Genomic DNA, 17,112 nt, shown 5'->3' with positions numbered 1-17,112 from the left:
TAATTACTTACATTTTATATTAAGATATATATTATAATTTTTTTTAATATTTTTACAAATTAAAATTATGTAATCAACATTTATTGTTTTTTCTAAACAAAAATATTTTTAACTCCATCGAGATAGTCACAATGCTATTGTGATTTTTTATTTAATATGATCTTTTCCAATAACAGAAAATATGTAATAGTACATAATACAACGATAAATAAATTATACTTTAAAGATATTTTAGAACCATTATATACTGCAATCTTGGTGGTTTTACCACTTATACTCTAATTTTGGCACGTCTTTACCATGTGTAAAGTAAATTCCATCTTCTCTAACATCCCAAAAATTTGTTTTACCATGATCAATTGCGCCAGTAGGACTTTGATATGCCCTAATACTTACAAATTTTAAGTTCGCCTCCCTTAAATCACAATTCATTTTGTTTGGGGTAACAAACGCATTATGAAAACTATAATTGTAGATTTGTCCACGGTCTAAAAAAACTGTGAATAGTTGCTTGTTGTTCAATTTACAAAAGATATTGATTTGTTTTCCTGAACTAACTGAATTCTTAAATTGTACTAAATTTTTCCCAAACAGTTTTGCATTACCCAACCCAACATACAAAACCATGACACACAAAAAATAAGAGAGGTGACTCATTTTTCAACTAATTGTTGTGTTTGTTTAGTAGGGGTAATATGTATATAAAATATATAATATTTTAACTTATACCTAGGTGTTGAGATGTATGTATATATAAATATATTTTGAAAGAAAATGAAATTATGTATAAATTTTATAAATGTATTATGCAAAATTTAATAAATGTACTAAAACTTGAAAGAAATTAATAAAAAATCCCATTTTAACTTAACTTTTTTGCTTTTTTTTTCTTAGATATTTTACCAAAAAAATATTGAGAAAACTAAAACTTAATAATTGATTAGATTTTTTTTTTCGCAATAATTGATTAGATTTTACACTAAAAATTGAAAGAAATTAATACGAAGACCCATCTTATTTTTATTTTTTTAGCTTGAAAAAAAATCATTAAAAAAAAGGGTTAAACTTTCTAATAATTGGGCAAAATAACATTTCTGAAATCTACTTTTTATCTTTAGCTATTAAAAGCTTCCTTTTTAATAAAGTTGTTGGAGTTTTATTACAATCATTTATTATGAGATTAATTTATATTTTATACAAAGGATATGATGTCAAAGTTTTTCTTAACAAGACAGTATAAAAAGCCTTTGCTCAAAATCTTGCAATTGTTTGATGGAACAGTTCCTCTCCCTATCCATCTCTCTTCTATCCTATTTGGTAATTTACAATCATATTATATATAAAAAAAGATTTGAACAATATACTTTGAAAGAATTTTACCAAAGAAATATTTTTAGTCAACACAGACGAACACTTGATATAGAGAGTAGTAATAACACATCCGAATTATGCCCCATGAATATAATCACTGTGTGACCGTATGTGTTATATCTTTTCTAACGCATACGGTTACTGGTTACACTAATAATCCTCAAATTGTTCTTCTTTAAACCCATCTACTCCACATACTCACTCTCGATTTCCGCTCCATTTTATTTGTCAACCTTTTTAATTTTCATTTATTTGTGTCCTTCGTAAAACACACACGCCAAAATCGTATCCTTCTTTAAAGGTTACTAGCTCTTAAGACTCTAAACAAAGCCCGATTAGAAAGAAGTTAAGAACAGATTCAAAATTTCAATCCTAAAGATTCTCACTTCCATATCCTTTATCTTTTCTCTCCATTCCTCTAAAGGCTCTAATTGATCCTTGTAACAAAAAGAAAACATAAGAGAAGTCTTTGCTCTAAATTTTTAATTTTTAAATGTATTCTCTGATGAAAGTCTTATTTCTCTTCTTCTCTTTCATCTTTGGTAATTTATATCATCTTATAGCTCTCATCACGTACGAAAGATTCCTCCCATGGTCAAATTTTAATTTTTTTATTAAAAATTTTGTGCAGGAGGAGGTAGTAATGGAGTAATGGGTTCAAACCAGCTTTCTGGACCTAAAAAAACACCGAAGCTATTCGTGTTTGGAGACTCTTACGCGGATACCGGAAACACGAAGAGCGATACAGAGGCTTGGCCTGTCCCTTACGGTATCACTTTCCCCGGTAAACCTTCCGGTCGTTATTGTGATGGTCTCATCGCCACCGATTTACTAGGTTCCTCTCTCCCTCTCTCTCTCTCTCTTTAGATTAGATGCATACCTTTCCAACCGATGTCTAAATCTTATAGTATATTATTATACTGAAACGGATGTAAAGTGAAACTATTGTGTTGGTCGGTGCAGCAAAAGTGTTAGGGGCAGAGTCACCTCATCTTTATAGAACTCACGGAAAAAAGAAAACCCTAACAAAAGGAATGAATTTTGCGTTCGGGGCTTCCAAAGTGGTCGACTCCTCTCCGCATAGTCCATTCCCCAATATAACTGCTCAGGTTAATTTATTGGTAGACATCGTCCTCGCCGGCCGTGTCGAAGGAGACATTACTCCCACGGACGTCTCTCTCATTAGCTACGCCGGAGGCGACTATATCTATTACATTGACGAAAATCGCCCTGCGGCTGTAAGAATAACATTCATCTTTTTTAGATGTCAAAGCTAATTACGTAATTAAATTGTTCCTATTTCTATGCTTTTATATCGGCAAGGGTCTGGTTAAGTCAAATTGGTTCATTAATTAACATCGGTTTAGGGGTAAAAAATTAAATTGAAGCATTAAAACGTTTTTTGTCAGGTTATTATTATTTATCTTCTCATTAAATCTTGCATGCAGGGAATGAAAGCATTAGTAGAGGAAGTCGTGGATCATTTACACGTTAATATGATAGTTTTGAGTGGGCTGCTGTTTAAGAAGGTAGCAGTAACATCGCTGCAGCCAATCGGATGCCTCCCTTCCTACACCTCTGCATCATCGTTCAAGAGTTGCAACGAGTCACAAAGCGCATTGGTGGAACTCCACAATAAATTGTTGAGACAAGTCGTTGCCAAGCTCAACGAGCAGTCTAGGGTTATGAAGAAGGGGCAGCATTACTTTATCATTGATATTCATCACGCCTTCATGACCGTTCTGAAGAACAAAGGTGAAAATTCACGTAACAAGAGTTTCACGTTTGATCTTCAATATCAAAACCTACAATTATAGATTGTTTTGTGAAAATGTAGGGAGCAAGAGATTTAAAACCCCGATGATGAAGTCGTGTTGCGAAGGTTTTTGTGGGCGATCGATGGACGGTGAAAAGTTGTATACCTTATGTGATGATCCTAAGTCTTTTTTCTTTTGGGATGAAGTTCACCCTACTCAAGAAGGATGGAGATCGATTTACTCGGTATTAGGGAACCCATTAACCGAGTCTAAGACCAAACCGTAAAACCACTTGTTGGTATTTAAAACCCGGAAATGCAATCTGAAACTTTGGATTTGTTCTTATGAAGGATACTTATAAAGAATGAAAAATAGTTCGTTTGTCCACGACTAGATAAAGGATGCTTCGATCGTCTTTGTTCGAGAAACAAATAATCATGACAAACTATTTTCCTGGACAAAGAGAGTTTTTCACTTTTTTTTTGAAATATGATTGCAATCTTTCATTCAATAACAGAAAATAGGAAATTACAGTTAAAACAAAGATGAAATGAAAGATTTTTGTATCCATTTATACTCTAATTTTGGTATTTCTTTACCATGTGTAAAGTAAACTCCATCTTCTCTAACATCCCAAAAATTTTGCTTACCATGATCAAATACACCATTAGCACCTTCGTATGCCCTAAACGAAACATTTCCAAGTAGCCCTTGCGTTAACTGACAATCCATTTTGTTTCTTAGAACAAACATACCATGAAACTTATAATCGTAGGTTTGTCCAGGATCCATAAAAAGTTGAAATGGTTGCTTTTTGTTTAAAGTACAAGAGATTTGGATTTGTCTTCCAGGATTAAGAGAGTTCCTAAATTGGACTAAATTTTTTGCAAACAGATTCGCATCACTCGATCCAACCCATAATACCATGACAAACAAAAAGCACGAGAAGCCATTCATCATTTTGATTAATAATTTTTTGAGGTTTTTTGAAAGGGTTGATAGGTTTATATGAGAAAAAATATTCTAACTTATAAGAATATGTGTAGGTGGTAATGTATTCTAAATCTAGAGAATAATATTGGTGAATGAACTGGTGGTGGTCAATTCAAGAATATGCAAAATCTTCTAGGATTGAATTCTAAATCTGGAGAATGGTGGTGAGGTGGTGATGATTAAAATAACTTTTGGTTTATCATTTGATTATGGCGGTCTCAAAGAAGTTGTTGTCTTATCTAAATTAGATATGATCTTATACATTAAACTTTTACTAAAAATTGTGATAAATTAATAAGACTTCCAAATCTTTCTAAAAATTCTTCCTTTTCTTACTTGGAAAACTGATTTTCTTATTTACCAAAAAAAAGGGAGATACGATTTGAAAGTCATAATGGTTCATCAGATAAAATACTTAAACCTTAGTTTTGTCTTAAAAAAAAAAAAGATTAACTAGTTTTTTTTTTTTGGGTATAAATTGTTTATTTATTATTGTAAAATTGTGAAGTTTATACAGAATACGTGATGTATAAACTTTCGTCCTTGACAAAGAATAGAGAAGCTTTTGCCCCAAATCTTGCAATACATTTTGATTAAACCCTTCCTTTCGCTCTTAATTTTCTATATATATTAATCATCATAGCTATTCCAGAAGCTTCTCACCGCCGGCGACATCTACTCTCCCTCTAACCTTAATTCTTCTATCGCTCTCGTCAGCGTTGCGCCGGCAATGACTATTCCTATCACTTCACAGTAAAAAACATTACAGATTTTCAAATTCGATCCTTTAAAAACTGTAGTTATTTTTTTTTAAAACAGCAGCTTGCATTGATTAAATGGGAGTGTAGTTATTTTAAGAGTTTTGTGTGATTGGTTTTCGTTAAAATTGTAGGGAGCACCAAATTTGAAACCCCGTTGAAGCCGTGTTGCGAAGGTGATTGTGGGCATGTGGACGAGAAGGGTGTCAAGAAGTATACTCTTAATTATGTAAAGATCCTAAGTCTGATTTCTTATGGGATAACCTTCACCCTAGCCAAGAAGGATGGAGATCGATCGGTTTACTCAGTGTTAGGCAAACCTCTAACCGAGTTTTTGACCAAAGTGTAAATCACTTCTCGTTATCTAAAACCCCAAAAATGTATTGGCAATACAAAGATACTACAATATGTATTTGATTCAAATTAATTTATCTTTTATTTGAAGCGTTTTTAAGAAAATAAGTTAATTGGACTTTGTAGTTCGGTTCATATATTTCATATTTGGTTTACTTCTTTCTGTATCGAGTTTTTACTTTGAAGAACTCGGAAAGCAAGAGAGGATGGTAATTTAAAAATTACAATAGTGTCTCTCTCTACTGATAGTTACAATATATTTTCTTTAAATTTCATATAGGGCGGCTGGGCTGGACATCTAAACCCTCACGTGTGTTGAATATGATTTTTTTTTTTTTTTTTTTTTTTTTTTTTTTTTTTTTTTNGGAGTTTTGCCTGGAATAATCTAAGCCTATTTGATTAAAATATATATGTTAGTGGTATTTGGTAAATATGATTGGTTCGTTATTATATTCCCGAACTATGAAAACCTGGAAAAAGTATAAAAATCAAAACCCACTGGAGTAATAATACAGAAAACATACGAGGAATTAATAAACACGTTCGTTGTTGTGGGGACAATAAATCAAAAAAAAAAAAAAAAAAAAAATTAAAGATAGTTAATAATCAATGAGGGTATGCCAATATTCAATTGACGTGGATAAAAAAAAAAATACCAAAGTCTGAGTTCTACTTTTACGGTACGCGTCCACGTCTTGGTCTTTAATTCTTCAACATAAGATTTTAAGCTAAATAACGATATGTACAGTTATTCTACGGAAGTAAGAACTATAATTTCAGCCTACAAATTTGAAGTCGTACCGTGTGATGACAAATAGTATAACTTACGAGATAGTCTTCATGCTTCAAACAAATACATTTGATAGATTGGTGACGTTGACATACTAACTGTAGTAAAAATTATCAAAATGAACTAAGAAATAAAAATTTGAATTGGATTTTCCACAACTTTAAGGATTAAACTGTGATCTAGATTTTGCACAAAAAAAAAACTGTGATCTAGATTTTTCTTATTATAAGACGATTCAATAAAATATACATATACATATTTTTTGATATACATATATATATATATATGTAATTCTTTATCTTATTAAAGTATATCATTAAAACGCCAAATAAATTATTTTTAAAAAAGAATTTAACGTCCCGTCAATTTCGGCAAAAAAATCTATTGAACTCTATACCAACTTTTTTTTCTTTTTTTTTATTGAAACAAACAACTCTATACCAACTAAGGCCATTATTATATCTCTTATCCCAATTGTAATAGTAATCACACTCAGACATTAAACAAAGATAATTAAGAAACTCAAATGGTTCAAAACAAAATTGAATAAAACACAGACTTTTTTTGTTTTGTTTTGAACAACGACTAAATCACAAAGAATATAAAAGATACAAAAATTGACCCGATCGTAGTCGTTTCACAATCAACTCTTAATGGTTAGTGGGTTACTACTATATAAAGCCACAAAGAACATTAGTGAGAACACGATTCAATTTCAATTCTCTCTTTTAAACCCATCTTCTCTCTTCCACATTCTCGCTCTCTCTCTCTCCCTTCGCCTTTCCTTTTTGGTCGTTAAAACTTAAAAGAGAACTCTTTGCTCTGAATCTTGAAAAATGGATCCTTTGTTCAAACTCTTCTTCTCCCTCTTCCTCTTTCTATTAACTTCGCTCCTATTTGGTAATTTAACTTACGTTTCATCTTATAGCTCTCATCACAACAAATTTCTTGAAACCAAAATTTTTAATATTTTTTTTTTATTTAATTATGCAGGAGAAATCAACGGAGTGGAGGGTTCCAATCAAAATCATCACTTGTATGCATTTAGACCAACGAAGCTGTTTGTGTTCGGAGATTCTTATGCCGATACAGGAAACATTAAGAAGTCTCTCGCTAGTTCTTGGAAATTCCCTTATGGTATCACTTTCCCCGGTAAACCCGCCGGCCGTTTCTCCGATGGCCGCGTCGCCACCGATTTTCTAGGTAAACTATTCCTCTTCAAAACTTTTAACTGAATATATCATCCTTATGCTATATGAAATATATATGAATCTTGTTTTCATAATTATTTCAATTAAACTCCTAATCAAATTTGTTGACAAAAATTTTAAATCAGAATCAATTTTATTTACTAACCAACATTAAAAGTCTCCTGCTGTAATAGTGTAATTACTTGACATACTTTAGTGTTAGCCTTTTAGGATATACATACAATATGCGGAAATGGGTAAGTAAATGATTGATAAGTGTTTAAGTACCTAACTAATCGATGTTTTAGCATCGTTTAAAGTTATAACAGTATAGATGTATGAAAATGATGAGACGTAAATCGTATATTTAAATAAGGTCCAAAAATCAATGATGGAAGAGTGGTCTAGTGTTAATCCAGTGCGCGACTCACTTTTGCTTTCTTTCTTCTCGCCATCTTCTTGTTGTACTTTGCTTTTTATTAAAGCTTTTTTTTTACTTTCTTTTTGTGTTTATTAATCTCAAAAACTATTTATATTCTCCTTTTTATTATCCTATAAAACTTTTCCTTGTAACATGTTTTTTATATTTATATAATCATATATATTCCTTAGTATGTCTTTAAGTCTCGATGCACTAATTGAGAAATTTAGGAATCATTTCTTTATCTTGTGTTAGTTACAGGAGTTGGTTTACCTTCGTGGCCAGTTAGGGATGTTGAATCTTTAATTTGTTCTCGAATTTATTTCAATATTTGGTTGGTAAAGGGAAAATTAGTTCGAACATTTACCAGTTTACTATATATAAAATTATTAATAACTATTCATTGTAACACACGCATCATGTAAATATTATACGTTGGAAGGATTAAATAAAAGTATAAACTTGATAGTAAGTATAAGATAAATGTATTATTATGGCAAGAAACATACCGATACTCATACTCTGCTTCTTTACGTATACGTTGTCAATTGTCATCATTTAAAAACCATAATGAATCTTAACGAAAAAAAGAATTTACATTTTTTTTTAAAGTTTAACACGTTAGTAAGGTCACAGCAACTTTTATATCTTTTCTGGTATGCTATAACACCTAACACGTATCTATATATATTTTGTTCATGAATTGTATTCGGTGCTATCAAATTATTATTTTTCTCTACTTGTCTTTTATATATCTTCGTCATAAAGGTTAAACCTTTCTATTTTTATTATTATGTTTGTTATACTCTCATGAATCATGATAGCGCACCACTTAGCATCAACAAAGCAACACACTTCAAGCTTTTCTTTTTTCATCTCTTTTATTATCATATAAAAAGACTATAAAGCTAAACACCAACATATGCGCTGTCAAAGTACCATACATTATAGTTTAATGAACATTATTTCAGAAAAAGTCTTATGTATTGTCAATAGTCTTTCTATATAAACTTCTTAGGATTGATGAAAAAAATATTACGATTTGCATATTGTCAACGATGAAGTGCATTAAGTTTTGGGATACTATATTTAAATCAATTTATAATCTAACAAAGTAACAAGTGACATATTCTTGTCACATATTGAGGTTGTGAAGTCAAATAGTCCTCGTTGTTTTAAGTTAATTCTACTAAAACAACTAAACATGGATAATTTTGGTTTTCCTTTTACTATAGCAAAATTCGTGGGTATAAAGTCACCAATCCCATACTTCTGGAAAGATTACGCGGGAAAGAAACGTTTACAATACGGTATGAACTTTGCGTACGGTGGAACCGGAGTGTTCAACACTCAGACTCCATTGCCAAACATGACCACTCAGATCGATATCTTCCAGAACCTTCTCACCGCCGGCGACATCTATTATCCTTCCGAGCTTACTTCCTCCGTTGCTCTCGTCAGTGTCGCAGGCAACGACTACTCTAACTTCATCGCCCTAAACCGCCCTGCCTCTGTAAGATCATTAAAACATTCTATATAATTTTAGTTTACATGTATATTCATTTTTTTTTTTAATTCGTTGCATCTTACAGGAGTTCCCAGCATTCATAAAGCAAGTTGTGGATCAAACAGAGGTGAATTTGAGGAGGATCCACGCTTTGGGAGTGAAAAAGATAGCAGTACCATCGCTGCAGCCGCTTGGTTGTCTCCCTCCCATCACCGTCTTATCCTCGTTCCAGCGTTGTAACGAGACACAAAACGCTTTAGTCAACCTCCACAACAACTTATTGCAACAAGCTGTGGCAAAGCTCAACAGCGAGACCAAGCAGTCGACTTTCATTATTCTTGATCTCTACAATGCTTTCTTGACTGTGTTCAAGAACAAAGGAGCTAATCCAGGTACAATGCAACTTTTCATTTCTTGCATTTTTTTTTAGTCCTTTAAACAACCTTTTCTTGAAAAGTCTTATTGGTTATGTGGAAAATTTTAGGGAGTACGAGGTTTGAGAGTCCGTTGAAGCCGTGTTGCGTAGGTGTGAGCCGTGAGTATAACTGTGGAAGCGTGGATGAGAAGGGAGTGAAGAAGTACATGGTATGTGATGATCCTAAATCTGCTTTCTTTTGGGATGGACTTCACCCTACCGAAGAAGGATGGAGATCGGTTTACTCGGTTTTACGAGAAAGTCTTACCGCGTCTTTGATTAAAGCGTGAGAAACAAAACAAACATAAACACACTTTTTTCTCTTAGGTTTCTTCTTATGGAGCTCAATGTTTTAGCTCTCTGTTTCTGGTTCTTCAGTATCTCTTCATTCATTTTGTGTTTGTGTGTGTTAAAGATTATGTGACTAATAAAATCTCTAAACTTGTTCATTTCTATTACTCATTCACACCCTAATTAATCTCACTAAGAGAAACAAAAAAAACTATATTAATTATGTGTAACTAATAAACCGAAAAATAAGGTGGAACACGATCCTAATAACAAGCCAAAGGACTCTCAGTCTTATGCAGTTATGCTAATTACTTAGCATAAGAAAACAGTTTAAAAGATTAGTGGCTGTTAAGTATTGTTCTCTTTGATTTATTAACGTTATAGAGTGTAGATCTTCTTCTTAATTAACAAAAAGCAAATCTCAGTTTTAATTAATCTCAATATCCAAAAAGATGGTTTCGAATCAGCATTTGCGGTTGTTTATACTCTGTTTTTGCCTTGTTAACACCGCTTTTATAGCAGCCACGGAAGATGAAAACAATGAGAGAAAGGTAATAATAATGTAAGACTGAAGAGTGTGTGTTCATGTGTTCTGTGATGAGCAGATCAATGGTTTTAAATTACTAAATCTCTCATGATTTTGTTCTGTTTCTGTCTTCATAGCCTTACATCGTGTACATGGGAGAAGCAACTGAGAATTCTCATGTTGAAGCCGCAGAAAACCATCATAATCTTCTATTGACAGTGATCGGAGAGTAAGAACCAGCTCTTACTCATAGAATAGCCATTGATTTATCTGAATTTTTTATTCGAAGTTGTATACTTCTTTTGCAGCGAGAGCAAAGCAAGAGAAGTTAAAATATATAGCTATGGGAAGAACATCAATGGATTTGCTGCAAGGCTTTACCCTCATGAAGCAGAGAAGCTATCACGTATATAACAAACCTGTAAAATAAAAAATTTGTGTTTAAATGTGATTAGTGATTGTTCTTTTCTTGATTTGTTTCTATGCAGGCGAAGATGGAGTTGTATCGGTGTTCAAGAACACTCAAAGACAGCTTCACACGACAAGATCATGGGACTTTCTAGGGTTTGTTGAGTCTAAATACAAAAGAAGTGTAGCACTAGAGAGTAATATCATTGTGGGAGTTCTTGACACAGGTAAAGTAAACTTAGAACTCAAATCTGAAGATATAGGTAAAACCGGATTTATAATACCTTTTGTTCTTGTGATAAGGGATCGATATTGACTCACCGAGCTTCGATGACAAAGGAGTTGGTCCTCCTCCAGCTAAATGGAAAGGAAAATGTGTAACTGGAAACAACTTCACTCGTTGCAATAAGTACAAATGCTCTGTTTCTCCATCATCCTCTGTTTCTGCAACCTCTCTTTTTCTTTTCTTTAATTTGGGTTTTGGATTACAGTAAAGTGATAGGCGCAAAGTACTTCCACATTGATCAAGAGGGACTTCCTGATGGTAAAGGAGACTCTCCTGCCGATTACGACGGTCATGGAACTCACACATCTTCCACAATTGCCGGCGTTTCAGTCTCCAACGCTAGCCTCTTCGGAATTGCAAACGGAACGGCTCGTGGAGGTGTTCTTTCAGCTCGAATAGCCACTTATAAGGTTTGTTTTTTTTCTGTTCAATTGTTACTCTGTTTCTTGGAACAGAAGGAAGACACGTTATGCTCTGTTTCAAATTAAGGTGTGCTGGGAATCAGGATGTACAGACATGGACATGTTGGCGGCATTCGACGAAGCTATATCTGATGGGGTTGATGTAATATCGATTTCAATCGGAGGATCCTCGCTTCCGTTTTTCGAAGATCCAATTGCGATTGGAGCGTTTCACGCAATGAAAAAAGGGATCTTGACAATGTGTTCTGCAGGCAATAACGGGCCAGGTCTCTTTACGGTTTCCAACCTTGCGCCGTGGGTAATGACTGTCGCGGCCAACTCACTCGACCGGAAGTTTGAAACTGTTGTCAAACTTGGCAATGGTCTCACCGCATCTGTGAGTATATCTCTGTCAAGAACTTAAGTATCATCTTCTTGATCTTGCTTGTATGGCGAGTAAGATAAGAGTTCAAGATCTCTTCTGTAGGGAATCTCTCTAAACGGATTCTCTCCAAGCGAGAAAATGTATCCATTAACAAGCGGTACGCTTGCATCTAACTTATCTGCAGGAGGCTATGGAGAGCCTAGGTAATCAATCTCAATAACAGAACAAAAGCCTAAATCTTTCTCAGATTTCTACAGTCTTTTAAAACGGCTGTGAGTGTTTATACAGTACATGTGAGTCCGGGACATTAGGGGAAGATAAAGTGATGGGAAAGGTAGTTTACTGTGAAGCAGGACGTGAAGAAGGAGGCAATGGTCAAGACCATGTAGTGAGAAGCTTAAAAGGAGCTGGTGTGATCGTTCAACTTCTTGAACCGACTGATATGGCCACTTCAACTGTCATTGCTGGCTCTTATGTCTTCTTTGAAGACGGTACAAAGATCTCTGAATACATCAACTCCACCAAGTAATCAGTCGAACTCGTCTCTCTATGTCTCTCTTCTTACTCCTCTTTTTCGTTGGTGTTGTTCCTCACACATTCAAACTTATCAGAAATCCTCAAGCAGTAATCTTTAAGACAAAAACAACCAAAATGGTAGCTCCTTCAATTGCTTCTTTCTCAGCAAGAGGACCTCAACGAATCAGCCCCAACATTCTCAAGGTATTCTCTTCACCCTTTCTATCTCTTCTGTTCTCAAGGCTTCTCCAAGTGATTTCAATTGATCCCGGTTTTTTCGACAGCCTGACATTTCAGCCCCCGGACTAAACATTCTCGCGGCATACTCGAAGCTAGCATCTGTAACCGGTTATTCAGACGACAATAGAAAAACACTTTTCACCATAATGTCAGGAACATCAATGGCTTGTCCTCACGCAGCAGCTGCAGCTGCTTATGTCAAATCATTCCATCCTGATTGGTCTCCAGCTGCAATCAAATCCGCCCTTATGACTACAGGTAACCTAAATTACCAAACAAAACTTCAGAAAGTTCCAACCTTTACACTCCTCACAAGTCACAAGTCACAACTAACAGAAAGTTCCAACCTTTACACTCAGAACTAACAGAAAGTTCCAATCTTTACACTCGTTACAGCTACTCCAATGAGGATCAAAGGAGACGAAGCAGAATTGAGTTACGGGTCGGGTCAAATAAACCCGAGAAGAGCGATTCACCCGGGTCTAGTCTACGACATCGCAGAGGACGCATACCTAAGATTCCTCTGTAAAGAAGGGTATAACAGCACAACCATCGGACTTTTAATCGCTGGTAAAAAGAACAACACGACGAAGACGGAATACAGATGCGAGAATTACAAACGAGGGTTAGGATCCGACGGGTTAAATTACCCGTCAATGCACAAGCAAGTGAGTTCCACGGATACGAAAGTGTCAGAGGTTTTTTACAGATCAGTTACGAACGTCGGATACGGACCATCGAACTACGTGGCTAAGGTTTGGGCACCGAAAGGTTTGAGAGTTGAGGTTGTGCCTAAGGCTATGAGTTTCGAGAGGCCTGGAGAGAAGAAGAATTTTAAGGTTATGATTGATGGAGTTTGGGATGAGATAATGAGAGGGATTGTGTCTGCTTCTGTGGAATGGGATGATTCGAGAGGCCATCTTGTGAGAAGTCCAATTCTATTGTTCCGATCAGGTAACAATTACAATTAAGAAAGACAAGACCCTTTTTTTTAGATCATTGTTTGTCTTTTAACATTGTTATAGTGTTTTTTTTTTTTTTTAAGTCTAGTGGAGCTGAAACTTGAACTAAAAATAGGTAATAATTTTTGGGAGAATAATAACAACTGTATATATATGTTTATGGAACAAAACTCAAATGTCAAGGACAAAATAAAAAAAACTTGAACTGAATAGGTAGTAAGTTTGATGACCAATCCGGAGTGTTTTCAACAAGTTTGATGGACCAAACAATGTGAAGAAAGAAAAGATTGGAGAAGGGGAATTGAATGACTTACAATTTTATTCATGAACCAAACAATGTGAAGAAGCGAGCCAAACCAATAACAAATAATGTCCCACTCTGTTATCATAATAGCTTAAATGACATGAAGACACTCAAACTCAAAGCCTTCACACTAGCTTAATTGTTTTATATCTTGGTGGCAAAGGAAAGGCCTTCCTTAGCCAAAACATCAAGGCTTTCAACTGAAGGTTGTGCTCGTGCAACCTTAGCAATTGCCTGGTTCTCTTCAGGAGTTCCACCTTCTACAAATGCTCCAACCACTTTCCCTTCTTTAATCCAGTAGCTCCCGAATTTTGGCTTAGGCGATTTCGGGTCATTGTCTCCAAACATTACGGTTTCTCCAACGTTGTCACCGTAGAATTGCCATGAGAGATCAAAAGCTCGAGAGTAGAAGTATGGAAGATAGTCATATTCCGAAATCGAGTTCCCTTCTTCTGCAGCCTTTATTGCCTACAAAATCATATAAATCGATTCAATACAACTCACTCATATTATACTTGAAGACTGGAAGGAGAAACTTTTTGTTATCACTACCTTAACGGCTTGTTCAGCGGATTTGCGAGCATGGTCAACGTGTTCAACGCGTCTCATATCGTTGTAGAGTTTCATTGGGAAGGTGGCTACATCACCAATGGCGTATACATCTGGGACGCTTGTTTTGAAAAACGCATCAGTCTGCAATCAAAGATGAGTTACAATAATTATATACTTCAGATGCTATATATCATGATACTGCAGAATAATGGAGAATGTAGATCACACAAACCTTCAAACCACCCTTCTCCTCTTCAACTTGACCTTTAAAGAGTGATATAATCGGTCTACCACCGACGCCAACGATCACGATATCAGCTTCTAATGTTCTTCCGTCCTTCAATTTCACCTCAGTGACCTGCATCATTAAGCAACAAGCGATACTGTTGAAGCAGTCAAGAGCAAACACTATCAAGTTTGAATAATGATGTTAATTGCTAACCTCTCCATTTGAGTTGGTACTGAAACCAGATGCAACAGTGCCTTTGACAATGTTGATTCCTTTATTGGCGTAGTAACCCTCGTAGAAGGAAGCAATGCCAGCGGTGAAAAGCCGAGGCACTTTTTTCAAAGACAAAACAAAAAGGAAAGATGTTAAGCAAAGAAAGAGCGATGAGAATTCTATGTTAGTGGTTTGGCTTAAAATGTGTTCACTTACTGCACCAAGGTTCTGGATAAACCATGGTAACGTCGAGGTTGTTAGCCTTCAGAGCAGCACTGAGTTCAAGACCAATGTAACCACCACCAACAACCACAGCCTTTCCTTTCGCCTTAACTTCCATTGCATAAGCAAGGTGATCAGCATCTTCTAGTTCTCTTAGGTAGAAAATATTCTTAGCATCTGCACCTGGGACGCCAAAATCTGACAACCTTATGACCTGCACAATTAAACAAATTCTTTAGAACAAGATTCCAAAAAAAGAAAGACTTGGATGGAACATTCCAAAAGGGAGAGTTTGTTGTGCTCACAGAAGAACCAGTTGCAGCTAGCAAAGTTTGGTACTTGAAGACTTGTCCAGTACCACTAACAAGAGTCTTTGCAGCAAGATCCGCTTTGACAATCTCTGTTCCCAAAATCAGCTCAATACCTGCAAAAACATGAGCACGTAGAATATTACACATAAGAGCAAGGACAGAGATTGTGTAATCAAAAGCACACTCCTACCTTTCTCTTTGTACCACATAGGGAACTGTCTCTCTCCTCCACTTCCAGCACAGACATAGAAACCCGGAAGTGTAGCTTTATCTGTGTACCATGAAAACGATAATCTAATTAAAAAAAAACAAAGCACATAATAAAACTAAAACTCAATTGATGTAAATCAACAAAGATGTAGGAACGAATATTAACTGTCGAGATGAATATATCCTTTGCTAAGTGCAGGACGCTCGTATGGAGGCACCTGTGTAACACAAAAATCACCAATATTATAAATCACAAGAATCCGGAAGAAGCTAACCTAAATAAATTCTTTTTTTAGGAAACGTACTTGTTCCTTGGAAATGATGGCAAGTTCACCAGGCTTAACACCTTGTTTAAAAAACTCTCTAGCCGCGTATCCCTGTGAATCAAGAAGACCCCAAAACAACAACAAGAACAAAACTGAATTAAGTAAGACATACTTCCTAGTTCTTAAGTATCAGTTACACTAAAAAAAAAATCTCTAGATCTAGAGACTAGAGATACAATCAGTGAAACTTCTCAAGTGATGATGAGGATTCCAAAAGCGAACTATACAGTAGTAATGATTCGTAAGCGAAGAGATAAAAGCACAATTCCGATAAACTAAAGAACAGAGAGACTTACGGCGGCGACACCACCTCCGACGATCACATACTTGAAGCTCTTCTCTTCAGCCATTGACGCGATCGAATCGTCTCTTTTTTGTTTTTTAATTTAATTTCAGTTTTTGTCTTTTTAGCTTTCCTTTCTCGGATCGGAGGAACGTGATTGGGTCAGGTGGGGGGTTTTTATAGACGGCTTTGTTCTATCTAGAAGGAATCTTTACACGTGACACTGTTTAAGCCGTTAGATTATCCCGCTTCGTGGAGAAACCGAAACCGAAATCGAAATCAAAATCTGCGTCTAATAATATTTGATATTTCTTTGACCAGACCCCAGTCTTACTTACAGCGCGACAGATCTTTGGTCGATGTGAAACGGACAATTCATATTTTAAATTCTGGTACGATCCGGTTTGTTGATACCTTTCATATTTGCCATTTGGAGACTTTTTTTTTTTTAATTTACACAAAGCAAAGAGAAAGAAATCAATATTCTACTTTCTCAGCAGCCCACTAGTCAAATTGACGAATAAAGTAAAATATCTTTGAAGGAGTTGTTTGGTTAATTTTTTTATTTGAACCAATTTCATAATAACTTTTGGACAGTTAAAACAAGAAAACCCCCGATAGGGCAAAAAGAATAGTATGTATGTTATGAAACTAGAAAGTTTAGGGGACGAAATCTCTTGTTCTCATTAATGATAATCGAATGAGGTTACATATATATAGTAGAGTACAAGGGCTAAAGCCCATAAAGTAATAGAGTACATAAGATAGGCCATGGGCCGCGAAGCAATGGCCGATGGACCGTACATGTGCGGACAGTAAATGGGCCGTAAGGCCATGTCCTAACGGACTGTGAGCGGGCCGGTCTATGGAGTCCACAAGTGTTTTACAACA

At 35.2% G+C, this 17,112-nt stretch overlaps 4 protein-coding genes across 4 annotated transcripts; 3 read left to right on the top strand and 1 right to left on the bottom strand.

Annotated features, from left to right (window-relative positions):
• LOC104708764 (GDSL esterase/lipase At5g03600-like) lies at positions 2,013-3,568 on the top strand. The gene is made up of 4 exons (XM_019229139.1): positions 2,013-2,206; positions 2,335-2,609; positions 2,820-3,126; positions 3,209-3,568. The coding sequence occupies exons 1-4, from the start codon at positions 2,023-2,025 to the stop codon at positions 3,412-3,414; spliced, it is 972 nt and encodes a 323-aa protein (XP_019084684.1). The 5' UTR covers positions 2,013-2,022; the 3' UTR covers positions 3,415-3,568.
• Positions 6,731-10,011, top strand: LOC104708763 (GDSL esterase/lipase At5g03610-like). Its single transcript, XM_010425385.2, has 5 exons — positions 6,731-6,923; positions 7,017-7,226; positions 8,870-9,147; positions 9,227-9,533; positions 9,626-10,011. Exons 1-5 carry the CDS (start codon positions 6,860-6,862, stop codon positions 9,844-9,846), a joined length of 1,080 nt encoding a protein of 359 aa, XP_010423687.1. The 5' UTR covers positions 6,731-6,859; the 3' UTR covers positions 9,847-10,011.
• LOC104708762 (subtilisin-like protease SBT4.15) lies at positions 10,300-14,033 on the top strand. Its single transcript, XM_019228850.1, has 12 exons — positions 10,300-10,398; positions 10,511-10,602; positions 10,682-10,779; positions 10,862-11,008; positions 11,085-11,190; positions 11,273-11,396; positions 11,467-11,865; positions 11,956-12,056; positions 12,142-12,378; positions 12,465-12,573; positions 12,654-12,867; positions 13,006-14,033. The coding sequence occupies exons 1-12, from the start codon at positions 10,300-10,302 to the stop codon at positions 13,578-13,580; spliced, it is 2,301 nt and encodes a 766-aa protein (XP_019084395.1). The 3' UTR covers positions 13,581-14,033.
• Positions 13,865-16,373, bottom strand: LOC104708760 (monodehydroascorbate reductase 2-like). The gene is made up of 10 exons (XM_010425383.2): positions 16,235-16,373; positions 15,918-15,989; positions 15,779-15,830; positions 15,593-15,673; positions 15,397-15,515; positions 15,086-15,305; positions 14,870-14,988; positions 14,660-14,785; positions 14,428-14,568; positions 13,865-14,343 (listed from the first exon to the last, which is right to left on the bottom strand). The coding sequence occupies exons 1-10, from the start codon at positions 16,286-16,288 to the stop codon at positions 14,020-14,022; spliced, it is 1,308 nt and encodes a 435-aa protein (XP_010423685.1). The 5' UTR covers positions 16,289-16,373; the 3' UTR covers positions 13,865-14,019.

This window comes from Camelina sativa, chromosome 8 (genome assembly GCF_000633955.1).
Source record: "Camelina sativa cultivar DH55 chromosome 8, Cs, whole genome shotgun sequence".
NCBI classification, from domain to species: Eukaryota; Viridiplantae; Streptophyta; class Magnoliopsida; order Brassicales; family Brassicaceae; genus Camelina; species Camelina sativa.
This window is presented reverse-complemented; position numbering and strand designations above follow the sequence as displayed.